Raw genomic sequence first — 13,478 nt, forward strand, 5'->3', positions numbered from 1 at the left:
TGGTGTCGGCCACCTCAGCTGACCCACTTGTGGCCGGTCGGTTAAGTTGTAACTGAACTGGGTTTTTGTTACATTCCTAAAGTTGCTCTGTGAGAACGAGGCCCTGGCGAAACCTGAGGAGATCAGGAGTGGGGGATGGTTTGGGAGAGAAGGGGTGGTGTAAGTATCAATAGAAGTTAAGAGTTTAAAAACCCTGTGGGGTGTAGAGAATGCTGTAGTATTTTCGCGGTATTTGTTAACCTACGGCTGTTTTAAAGTAAAAGATTTATTAAGGAAAACTTTAAACGAAAGAAACAAAAAAACCTTGCCTCTTGTTCCCGAGCCAGAATATATTTTAAATGATATTTAGCTGTATTCCATGAATCTGCCCCATTCGCGACAACTACCAATAGCCTTTCTGCTTTGAACCTTAAGTTTTTTACCTTTAATTTCTAGAAGTTGACGTCAAGTAAATCTTGGTGGTCTTTCTATAGGTCTTGAAATTAAATATTCCATGCCACTGGTGAGCTGTTCAGTCTTTCCTCACTAGAGGGTAAATTTCATACATACACACACATGTCATGAATTGAAAATCTGGTGGAAAAAGTGATACTTTTTTTTTTTGTTTGTTTGGTCTCGATTTAAATGGGGTCTCTGATTTAAAACCATTTAAAACCATTCACAGCATGGCTCAGAGGATAAAGAATCTGCCTGCAGTTGAAGAGACCCAGGTTGGATTCCTGGGTGGGGAAGATTCCCTGGAAAAGGGAATGGCCACCCACTCCAGAATTCTTGCCTGGGAAATCCCATGGACAGAGGAACCTGGTGGGACAGTCCATGGGGCGGCAGAGAGTCTGACACGACTGACCCACTAACACACACACCTTACACAACAGCTTTGCCCAAGTTAGTTTGATGGTGTGTGAGTTTTGAGGCTCCTTAATCATGAAATTGTGTGCACCTTATTTCTCCTGTATCAAGAGTACAGCTGAATTCACTATTTAACCTGAATTAACCACTTTGAAGATATACTTAAAAACAGATTATTTTTATTACCAGATCATTTCTTTTGGTTAAAAAGGCATTCCCCCTACTCCCCACAAGAGGTATTAAATCTGCTTCTGGTTGTCAATTAAGGTATTGCTAGATATTTTGTTTGTTTGTTTTGGTTTTCGTTTTCTGTTTGTTTTTTGATATAAGGCTCCATGAACTTCACAAAGTCTTCATGACAAATTAGGTTTCTTTTTCAGAAAGTCTTAGTCTGAGCTGCAGTAAGAATATAGCCTGGATGGCTTATAAACAGCGAATTTATTTCTCACAGTTCAAGAGGCTGGGAAGTTCAAGATCAAGGTGTCGGCAGATTTGGTGTCTGGTGAGCTCCTGCTTCCTGGATTATAGATAGTTTTGTCTCTGGCTGTGTCCTTACATGGTGGGAAGGTGGTGGAGCTTTGGAAACTGTTTTATAAGAGCACTAATCACCTTCATGAGAGCCCTTTGTTAATGCTTTAATTATCTACTGCCACCTCTTTATACTGTCACATTGTGGATAAGGTTTCAACATAGGAGTTTTGTGGGAGACACAAGAATTAGGTCTGTAGCAAAGGCTGAAGCCAAGCTCTGGCTTCAATGAATTTTTAAGGAAACTTGTTTATGTAGTATACTATATCATTCCTACTACACCATGGATATTTTTATTTTAAATTTTAACATTTATGAGAATTTAGGAAACAGAAAAAATAGTCTCACATAATCCAGCTACACACAATGAGGCATCAATATGCTTTAGTACACTGATAATTTTAGTACATTTGCAAATATAGTACATTTATATACCTTAATATAATGTTTAAATTCTCATTTTAACATATTTATAATTTATTGAAGGTATGCTAGTTCATATTGAAAGTTTTGGTATACTTGAAACTGCATTCCACTCAACTTGACTAAAAAGTAACATTGAAAAAGAGTATTGAGTTAATGACAAGATTTGACAGTGACAGACTTATCTGATAAATTTTCTTTCCACTGTCATCTAGAATGTTGGAAATGGACGTTTTAATTGATAAATACTCCAAAACATTTGTTGAGTACTAACTGTCAAGAATTATAGTAGATTGTTGGAGACCTAGACATTAAAAGAGACATAATCCCCATCCCAAAGTGAAATATGTGGTTAGACAGGTCTTCAAGCAAGTAATTATAATGTATTGGAATAAACACTATAATTGAAGGTTGTGTGAGGTACAGTGGATGCAAGAAGTGGGAACATTTAACTTTGCCAGGCAAGAAATGCCTTATTAAATCTGTGATATTTAAGATGAACATTGAACTTTCCTGGCAGTCCAGTGGTTAACACTCTGTGCTTCCATTGCAGGGGCCATGGGTTCATCCCCTGGTCAGGGAACTAAGATCCCATATGCCGCGTTGTGTGGCCAAAGACAAAAAAGTTGCAGATTGAAGATTAAGTTGAAGTTTACCAGGATATAAGTAGTAGTAGGACATTTCAGATGAAAGCAATATGTGTAAAGTCATGGTATTGTAATTTCACAAGAATTGAGGGACTTAGTTTTTTGTTTCTGAAAGAGTAGGGTACATATGAGGGAAGAGTAAGAGTAAACAGGGGCTAGAAAATGAAAGATTCTGTGGGTCTCATTTAGGAATTTATTTTATAGTTTATTCACATGGCCAAAGAGAAGCTATTAAGTTTCAAGCAGCAGAGTTATGTGGCCAGATTTGTATGTTTCCAGAAAATTCCCACGCTAATAACTTACAACAATGCAAGCTCAATTGGGAGGCTGTTACAAGTAGTAGAGTAGGACATGAGAAGGTCTTGAACTTCTCAGTGAAGTGGGATTCTAGAGGAAGAATGAGTATGGAGAGAGAGGGGATAGAATCAATCGGATTAAGGGTGGTAGATAGTTACACTTCTCTTCTCGAGCTAGTTTTCCATACCTACCAGCACCCATATCCTTGGGTAGGCTTTTTGCAGGCTAACTCATGCGACTTATTCTGGCTACTTGCCCTCTGATTGCTGGCAACTCTTCTACCACCATGTAATCATTTTTTTTTTCCATTTATTTTTATTAGTTGGAGGCTAATTACTTTACAACATTGCAGTGGTTTTTGTCATACATTGAAATGAATTAGCCATGGATTTACATGTATTCCCCATCCCGGTCCCCCCTCCCACCTCCCTCTCCACCGGATCCCTCTGGGTCTTCCCAGTGCACCAGGCCCGAGCACTTGTCTCATGCACCCAACCTGGGCTGGTGATCTGTTTCACCCTAGATAATATACATGTTTCGATGCTGTTCTCTTGAAACATCCCACCCTCGCCTTCTCCCACAGAGTCCACAAGTCTGTTCTATACATCTGAGTCTCTTTTTCTGTTTTGCATATAGGGTTATCATTACCATCTTTCTAAATTCCATATATATGTGTTAGTATACTGTAATGATCTTTATCTTTCTGGCTTACTTCACTCTGTATAATGGGCTCCAGTTTCATCCATCTCATTAGAACTGATTCAAATGAATTCTTTTTAATGGCTGAGTAATATTCCATGATGTATATGTACCACAGCTTCCTCATCCATTCGTCTGCTGATGGGCATCTAGGTTGCTTCCATGTCCTGGCTATTATAAACAGTGCTGCGATGAACATTGGGGTGCACGTGTCTCTTTCAGATCTGGTTTCCTTGGTGTGTATGCCCAGAAGTGGGATTGCTGGGTCATATGGCAGTTCTATTTCCAGCTTTTTAAGGAATCTCCACATTGTTTTCCATAGCGGCTGTACTAATTTGCATTCCCACCAACAGTGTAAGAGGGTTCCCTTTTTACCACCATGTAATCAAATTAGGGCTAGCCTCCTAGAAGATGAAGGACCACTTGAAGAGAGTCCACAGGTGTCTCAACCATCTTGGCCTCCTCAGTTGTGGCCCCAGACACACGTATGAGAGCATCCTAGACCTTCTAACCCCAACTAAGATGATTCAGACCAGAAAAATCAACCAGTCAACCCACAGAATCACAGGAAATAATAAATATTTTGTTTTAAGCCTCCAGATTCAGAGCAGTTTGTTTCATAATAAAAGTTAACTGATACCCTAAGTGACCAAGTAGATGTGAAGTGGGAAAGAAGTGTAAGATGCATCCCCTTTTCGTAGCTTGGGTGGATGGATAAATCAATTGGAATGCTATAAGTAGAAGAATAAGTATAAATATTAACAGAGAAGGCAATGGCACCCCACTCCAGTACTCTTGCCTGGAAAATCCCATGGACGGAGGAGCCTGGTAGGCTACAGTCCATGGGGTTGTGAAGAGTCGGACATGACTGAGCGACTTCACTTTCACTTTTCACTTTCATGCACTGGAGAAGGAAATGGCAGCCCATTCCAATATTCTTGCCTGGAGAATCCCAGGTACGGGAGCCTGGTGGACTGCCGTCTATGGGGTCACACAGAGTTGGACACGACTGACATGACTTAGCAACAGCAGCATAAATATTAGAATGAGTCATAGATCATATTACTAAAAAGAATAGGATATGCATTTTTTTTCTAAAAGTTTGGAGGGATAACAATACCTTCAACTTTGAAGTACTCAACCTTAGGAATCCATGGGACTCCTAAGGTGAAGATATTCAGTTGGCAGTTGAATATAAAGATCTGGAGATAGAAAATTTGGAATAAAAGCTGTAGCTGTGAATAACATTCTCATTTATTAGTCTTTGAAGCTCTTTTCCTTGGTATTTTAGACAGTGTTGTCTACAAATAGAGACAACCTCTTCCTTTTCAGTCTGTCTTTCTTTATCGTTTTTGCTGTAACTTTCATCACATGTTGAATAGGAAGGGTTCATGAATATTCATTAACCCTGAGTATTCATTGGGAGGACTGATGCTGAAGCTGAAACTCCAGTACTTTGGCCACCTGATGTGAAGAACTGACTCATTGGAAAAGACCCTGATGCTGGGAAAGACTGAAGCCAGGAGGAGAAGGGGACGACAGAGGATGAGATGGTTGGATGGCATCACCGACTCAATGGACATGAGTTTGAGTAAACTCCAGGAGTTGGCAATGGACAGGGAGGCCTGGCGTGCTGCAGTCCATGGGGTCATAGTGGTTGGACATGACTGAGTGACTGAACTGAACTGAGGAAGGGTTAGAGTTTCTTGATTTTAGGGGGAAGACATTCAGTCTTTTGCTATTGTGTTAGCTTTAGTTTTTCTTTTGTACATATTAATGCCATTTTTCAGGTTCAATGAGTTCCCTTATTTTCCTAGTTTAATAAGAATTTTTATCCTGAATAGATACTGAATTTTGTCCAATGCTTTCCCACCTTTATTGAGAAATCATCTGGTTTTTCTTCTTTAGTCTGTTAATATGGTAGATTATGTCAACTAATTTTTTTCATTTTGACTCTGTCGTGTGGCTTGCAGGATCTTAGTTCTCTGATCGGGGCTTAAACCTGGCCATGGCAATGAAAAGGTCAAGTTCTAACCACTGGACAACGAGGAAATTCCCTCACCTAATTTTTAAATGTTGAGCCAGACCCTTCATTTTCAGGATAAACCCCACTAGGTTGAAGTGTATTATTATTATTATTATTTTTTTTTTTTACATATTGCATTCCATTTGCTAATATTTTGTGGTGTATTTTTGCATGTATATTTATAGGAGATACTGCTTTTCTGATGTCTATCTGGCTTTGGTAATGAAGTCATGCTGGCCTGATTTGGAGATGTCTCCTGTTGTATTCTCAGAAAGATTGTATGGAATTAGTATTATTTCTTCATCAATGATTTGGTAGAATTTGCCAGTGAAGTCCGCCAGCCTAAAATTTTCTTTATGGAATGATTTTTAAACTACAGATTTAATTTCTTCAATAGATAGAGAATTGTCCATGTTATATATTTCTTCTAGTTTGCTAGTTTGTACCTATGAATGAACTGGTATAAAATTGTTTGTAATATTCCCTTATTATCTTTTAAATATTTGTAGTGTCTGTGATTATATTAGCTTTCATTCCTGAGTTCTGTAATGTGTCTTCTTTGTTTTTTTTTTTGGGGGGGGGTCGCAGTATAGGTAGAAGCTTATAGATTTTATTGATAAATTCAAGAAATTCATTTATTTTGGTTTTATTTACTTTTCTCTGTTGTTTTCCTGTTTTAATGTTATTGATTTCTGCTCTTCATTATTTTCTTTCTTCTGTTTGTTTCAGATTTAATTTGCTCTCTTTTATCTGGACTATAAAGGTGAAAGGTTAGATCATTTATTTGAGATCTTTATTTTTTTCCAATTTAAGCGTATGATTTTATACATTTCCCTCTAAGCACTAGTTTGGCTGAATCGCATGAATTTTGATTTGTTGTATTTTTATTTTAACTCACTTCAAAATATTTTCTAATTTCCCTTATGACTTCTTTGATCCCCATGGTTTCTTTAGAAGTGTGTTGTTTAATTTCCAAATACTTTTGACTTTTCCAGATATCTATTATTGGTTTCTAATTTAATTCTGATATAGTCAGAGAGCATGCCCTTCATGATTTCAATTCTTTGAAATTTGTATTATGACCTAGCATATCATATGTCTGGATGAATACTCCAGGTGCACTTGAAAAGAATTAGTATTTTGCTATTCTTGGGTAGACTGTTCTGTAAATGCCTTATTAGGTCAAAGTTGGTTGATAGTGTTGTTCAGGTCATCTCAATTTTTGCTGATTTTCTGTTCTAACCACTGCTAAGAGAAGTATTGAAGTCTCCAAGAATAATTAGGAATTTATAGTAGCTGTGTGAATAAAAAATATATATTTGGTCTCTGCCCCTGCTTTCTAACACAAAGCTTTTAAAACCCTTGTAATTTCCTAAGCAGTGGAGATGATAGGAGCATCTTACATAGAGATCCTAAACCCCCTGGAATGTTCTGAGTGACAGGAGCTGCTTTTGTTCTAATGAGTTGACTTTTGGTGGGCTTCTGGAGAGCTTCAGGATGGGAGCTGGTCACCAGAAATACAAAGCCATGACATAAAGCTTGGAATTTTCAGGCCTGCCCTCCATTTTCAGGAGAAGGGAGAGGGGATGGAGACTGAGGTAATGATTGATCCTGCCTACAAAATGAAGCTTCCATAAAAATCCCTAAACTGTGGGGTTTACAGAGCTTCTAATTGGTGACACTTGCATGCTAGGGCATAGGTATATTCCAGCTTTATGGGGGCAGATGCTTCTACACATGGAACCTTGGTAGACTTCACACTGTGTAACTCTTGATCCTTTACAATATCTTTTATAAAAAAAACAGTCACCATAAGTAAATATTTTCATGAGTTTTATGAGCCATTCTAGCAAATTATTAAGCCTGAGGGAGTGGTTATGAAAGCCCTGACTTTTTAGCCAAGTTATAAAAATGTGCGTACCCTAGGGACCCATTACTTTTGAGTGCCATCTAAATTAAGGACGGTCTTGTGGGACTGAGCCCTTAAGTCTGTGGAGTCTGACCCTACCCAGAGTAGAATTGAATTAAATTATAGGGCATCCACTTGCTATCCAGAGAGTTGAAAAATTAGTTGATTTGGTGAAAAAAAAAAAACAAAAAAACACATGCTTTCTTTCAGAAGTATTCTGTGGGTAGAGGAATAGTTTTCCTTTAGTTATTGTCAAAGAAATGGGATTTGCAAGAATGGCTCCTGTCTCAAAGAAACATAGGAAACATGTAGTTTGTGAAAAGAAGGGATGAAAGGATGAGGAATGGGGAACCTTTGATCCCTGGATGGCTACCTAGCCACCCATGGTATGAAACTTCAGCTGCACCGCAGTTACTAAAGGTAAAAATTACCAATGGAATTTAGCAGTGGCGGTAGATTCCAACTCCTGAAAAGTTGGCTTATTGGATCTATAAGGAAATGTGAAATAATAAGAAGCATACCAACTATATAATCCCTTTGTTATTGGTATCTGTAATAGCCAAAATGGAATAAAGTTCTGGGTCAGGCCTTGTTGCTGGACCTAACTCTGATTTTGGTTGGTCTGAACTTTAGTCACTAGTCTCAAAGCTTCCCTCAAAGAGAAAAATTAAGCCAGAGCAACAGAAATTACCTGTAATATCTCTCATTGCCAAGAAGGTATTCAACACAGGGGTTTCAGAAACTCCTGAAACCAAGGGGTTTAATGAGAAGGAGCTGTCTTTTTGTAGATCAGTATCATCAGCTTTCTGAAAAACCTTTACTAAAATGGATAGTGAAAATAGATAAATTAGGAGCAGTATCTTTGGCTTTAAGTGTTACAGCATAGAAGAGTTTGTTTGGGCTGATATAGGACTGGAAGCTCACTATTGGCTCACAGATGGCTGGCTGTACATGATCCAGACACACAGCACATTATTCTGGAAGCAACAACCAGCATCATAGACTGGGCAAAAGCCACCATAAAGTGTGTTTATTCTGAGAAAGGGAACCACCCAGCTCCCCCTATAATCACCAAGTAGAACACCACAGATGAAGCCGCTGGTATGCTTTCTATACAAGCCATGTGGGGCTGGCTTTATATTAACTGGGTTATTCATTCACTGAATAGGCCCATTACTCAGGTTATGGTAGGTGCTGTGATTAAGGGGGCCCCTGTCATATAGGCACCCCATATCACTTTCACTGATGCAGAATCAAAACAACAGTTTGAGAAGTCCTATCAGATTAGCCACCTCAGCTTCCCAGGACAGGTCTTACTGAAACCAAGATCATTAGAGCAGTTAACAAGAAAATGGGAGAGACAGAGGGAGAATCAAAGGACTTGTCTTAGCAGAGTGGAAGTCTATGTGTTGTTGAGAAATAGGATGAATGTGGTGGGCAATTGATGATGCTGAATAAGAGGGTTGATGGGGCACTATCAAAGTTGGGTGAACCAGTGAACCAAGGGGACCCACTGCTAGTCCCCCAACATTAAAAGGCCCCAAACAAGTCTGCTCTATTTATCTTCGTTTAAAAGGATGTAAAAAAACAGAAGGCATAAATTACACTGAGAAACCTTAGCCAGAATTGCCTAGGGTGATGGTTAGATAGGTTAACCAAGGTAAAGATTTACCAAGGGGCCAAGGTCTTCTGGCCAGACCCCTAAAGCTCTATGCACTTGTGTGGGTAAAGTGGTCAGGTCTAGAGATATTTCTGAGACTTCCTTACAACAGAGCCCCATGCGCTGTGGTATGGAAACCCATTTATAAAATGCTAATTTTGACTTTAATCAGATTGAGAAATTATAGAAGAGTTGATAAGATTTTAAAATTAGGTTTTGTGTAAAGAAATTGTCTCTCCTTTATCTGAATGTTTTATGGGAAAGAATATTATGTTTGACTGAGGAATGTCTCCCCTAGCTGTTTTAAAACAAGAATCTGTTGATGAAGTCATAAAACAGGCTACAGCTAGGAATGTCAGCATTGGTGGGGTTAAGGTGAAAGTTTGAAGAATATTTTGAAGTGGTTGGGTCTCTTACCTGGCTTATGTTATGGTGATGAACCTTGTATTTAGGGAACGTTTCGCCTACTAAGTATTGTAAACCTGGAACAAATGTAAATCTGCCTTTGAAGCAATATTATTTGGTTAAATGGAAACCAATTAGATTGCCTGAGTTCAAACTACATAGAGTATGAACTGAAGTACTGACATGGACAAATTCTCTGTGTAATAGCTGTGTATGGAATAAAAAAAAAATAGCTGTGTATGGAGTATAGACTGGGCTTATTACAAAAGCCCGTGTGCACTTCCCAGCATTGAGTACTAGGACTTTAGTTTAGAGAATTGCTATCTTAGGGGCAGTTACTAGCTTGCTATCAGACATTAATCAAAACAGCCCATATGACTGAAGGATAGAAAATAATCTTGAAACATGAACTAACTATGATGTTTTTGGTTGGCGTCAGAAAAGCACTCTGTCAGGGAAGGCAATACCTAGAAGAGTTCCATAATAACATAGAAATGGTTTATATAGCATCATACTATCTGTGGAATGCAAGGATCATGTACTCATGAACAGGGAACCTCTTTTCCCCTGGGACTGACTTTGAAACTTTATAAAGAGCTGCCAGATTGTGTTATGACTTGAACAGTGCCCTATAAACAGCTCTCAACTGATTATCATATGTGAAACAGATCGCCAGTCCAGGTTCGATGTATGAGACAGGGCTCTCAGGGCTGGTGCACTGGGATGACCCTGAGGGATAAAATGGGGAGGGAGGGGGCGTTCAGGATGGGGAACAAATGTACACCCATGGCTGATTCGTGTCAATGTATGGCAAAAACAACTACAATATTGTAAAATAATTAACCTCCAATTAAATAAATTAATAAAGACGTATTACCAATTACAATGTTCAGGACTTATTTATATCAAGATTCAAACTGAAAAAAATGAGATAAAGATTTTGTGACATTTAAAAGGAGACATGGATCAAGACCATCCCCATGGAAAAGAAATGCAAAAAGGCAAAATGGTTGTCTGAGGAGGCCTTACAAAGAAGAGAATCGAAAAGCAAACGAGAAAAGGAAAGATATTCCCGTTTGAATGCAAAGTCCCAAAGAATAGCCAGGAGAGATAAGAAAGCCTTCCTCAGTGATCAGTGCAAAGAAATAGAGGAAAACAACAGAATGGGAAAGACTAGAGATCTCTTCAAGAAAATTAGAGATACCAAGGGAACATTTCAGGCAAAGATGGGTTCGATAAAGGACAGAAATGGTATGGACCTAACAGAAGCAGAAGATATTAAGAAGAGGTGGCAAGAATACACAGAAGAACTGTACAAAAAAGATCTTCATGACCCAGATAATCACGATGGTGTGATCACTCACCTGGAGTCAGACATCGTGGAATGTGGAGTCAAGTGGGCCTTAGAAAGCATCACTACGAACAAAGCTAGTGGATGTGATGGAGATCCAGTTGAGCTATTTCAAATCCTGGAAGATGATGCTGTGAAAGTGCTGCACTCCATATGCCAGCAAATTTGGAAAACTCAGCAGTGGCCACAGGACTGGAAAAGGTCAGTTTTTATTCCAATCCCTAAGAAAGGCAATCCCAAAGAATGCTCAAACTACTGCACAATTGCACTCATCTCACATGCTAGTAAAGTAATGCTCAAAATTTTCCAAGACAGGCTTCAGCAATACGTGAACCGTGAACTTCCAGATGTTCAAGCTGGTTTTAGAAAAGGCAGAGGAACCAGAGATCAAATTGCCAATATCCGCTGGATCATCGAAAAAGCAAGAGAGTTCCAGAAAAACATCTATTTCTGCTTTATTGACTACGCCAAAGCCTTTGACTGTGTGGATCACGATAAACTGTGGAAAATTCTGAGAGATGGACTCCAACTAAACCAGACCACCCGACCTGCCTCTTGAGAAACCTGCATGCAGTTCAGGAAGCAACAGTTAGAACTGGACATGGAACAACAGACTGGTTCCAAATAGGAAAAGGAGTACGTCAAGGCTGTATATTGTCACCCTTATTTAACTTATATGCAGAGTACCTCATGAGAAACGCTGGGCTGCAAGAAGCACAAGCTGGAATCAAGATTGCTAGGAGAAATATCAATAACCTCAGTTATGCAGATGACACCATCCTTATGGCAGAGAGTGAAGAGGAACTGAAAAGCCTCTTGATGTAAGTGAAAGAGGAGAGTGAAAAAGTTGGCTTAAAGTTCAACATTCAGAAAACTAAGATCATGGCATCTGGTCCCATCACCTCATGGGAAATAGATGGGGAGACAGTGGAAACAGTGTCAGGCTTTATTTTGGGGGGCTCCAAAATCACTGCAGATGGTGACTGCAGCCATGAAATTAAAAGACGCTTACTCCTTGGAAGGAAAGTTATGACCAACCTAGATAGCATGTTAAAAAGCAGAGACATTACTTTGCCAACAAAGGTCCATCTGGTCAAGACTATGGTTTTTCCAGTGGTCATGTATGGATGTGAGAGTTGGACTGTGAAGAAAGCTGAGCGCCAAAACATTGATGCTTTTGAACTGTGGTGTTAGAGAAGACTCTTGAGAGTCCCTTGGACTGCAAGGAGATCCAACCAGTCCATCCTGAAGGAGATCAGTCCTGGGTGTTCATTGGACAGACTGATGCTGAATCTGAAACTCCAATACTTTGGCCACCTCATGCAAAGAGTTGACTCATTGGAAAAGACCTTGATGCTGGGAGGGATTGGGGGCAGGAGGAGAAGGGGATGACAGAGGATGAGATAGCTGGATAGCATCACCGACTCGATGGGCATGAGTTTGGGTAAACTCCGGGTTAGTGATGGACAGGGAGGCCTGGCATGCTGTGATTCATGGGGTCGCAAAGAGCCGGACACGACTGAGCGACTGAACTGAACTGAACTGAACTAAAACAAATTTGAACATTGGCTAGGGGAAAAAAAAATGAGCTGCTTGGTTTATAGATGGCAGTTGTAATACAAACAGATAACCACCCTGATCAAAGGCCACTGCTGTGATCAAAGAGAGTAAAAACAAATCAGCAAGATGGGCTGAATTGCATGCTGTTTTCCTAGCAGTGGTGGGAATTGAACAATGAAAAAAGCCCATATGTTTTGGTCTTTACCAACTTATGAATGATGGCCAATGAAGGGCAATGGAGACCTGGTCTATTAAAGGGATACCTGTATGGGGCACCTCTGTGGGAATCACTGTGGACATTTGAGGGGTACATTGAACCTAGGTCTCCCGCACTGCAGTTAGATTCTTTACCATCTGAGCCACTAGGGAAGCCGGTAGGGTATGTCAGTACCTATCAGAAGAACTCCCTTCCTGGACATTTTGAATTTTTTGTGTGTGTATGATACTCCAGGTCCTATGAAAGTCATCTGAATCATGTTGACTTCTTTTGTTTTTTTTAGCACCCAGTCATCCACTGGATTGAGACTGTAAGGTCTATCTTGTCCTTTCCTTCCCCCACCCCTCCACCATGGGTTGCAGTGTCAGGACAGTTTTGTCCTTCCTCTATGCTACTCAGGGATTAATCTCAGACTTGTGCTTTGCATCATATGGTTTAGGGACTTGCTACTTGTGCTACTGTGGAGTGTACCTTCAAAATGAGTGCTAGACATATGCTGGTTCATAAACAGAAATAGAACCCTTTTTCACGTTCTCTTCTCTCTTGGATACTCCTCAACTTCCTGCCCTGTAGCTAGAATGATGGGGTTTCTCAAGGAATTGAAGTTGCCTGTGCCACAGCAAGAGGAAACCAGAGAGAAAAAAATGGGGATTTCTCTCCCACAACTCTTTGGAACCCCAGGGACCTGTTTCCTTAGTCCTCTGTCTACAAAGGCAGGGTTTTTCTAGGAGTTTTGGTTGCCCGTGCTGCCACTGTGACAGCTTCACTTGGGAACTCATCCTTAAGTAAAAAACACACACACATATGCATACACACACAAAAGGAGAAACTCCTGTATGGGCCCCCTTCTCCAGTTTTGACTCTTTTCCTGAATATTGCTTACATTTATTTTTTTTGTTCAGATAGT

At 39.7% G+C, this 13,478-nt stretch overlaps 1 protein-coding gene across 1 annotated transcript in view; it reads left to right on the plus strand.

Moving 5' to 3' along the window:
- The window catches only part of LOC139038984 (uncharacterized), a 66,927-nt gene that overhangs the window by 1,011 nt on the left and 52,438 nt on the right, over positions 1-13,478 (plus strand). The window contains exons 3-4 of the mRNA XM_070478459.1: positions 83-159; positions 1,301-1,351. Of these exons, the coding sequence (XP_070334560.1) occupies positions 83-159; positions 1,301-1,351 (128 nt within the window). The remainder of the gene's footprint in view (positions 1-82; positions 160-1,300; positions 1,352-13,478) is intronic.

Source organism: Odocoileus virginianus, chromosome 17 (assembly GCF_023699985.2).
Source record: "Odocoileus virginianus isolate 20LAN1187 ecotype Illinois chromosome 17, Ovbor_1.2, whole genome shotgun sequence".
NCBI lineage: Eukaryota > Metazoa > Chordata > Mammalia > Artiodactyla > Cervidae > Odocoileus > Odocoileus virginianus.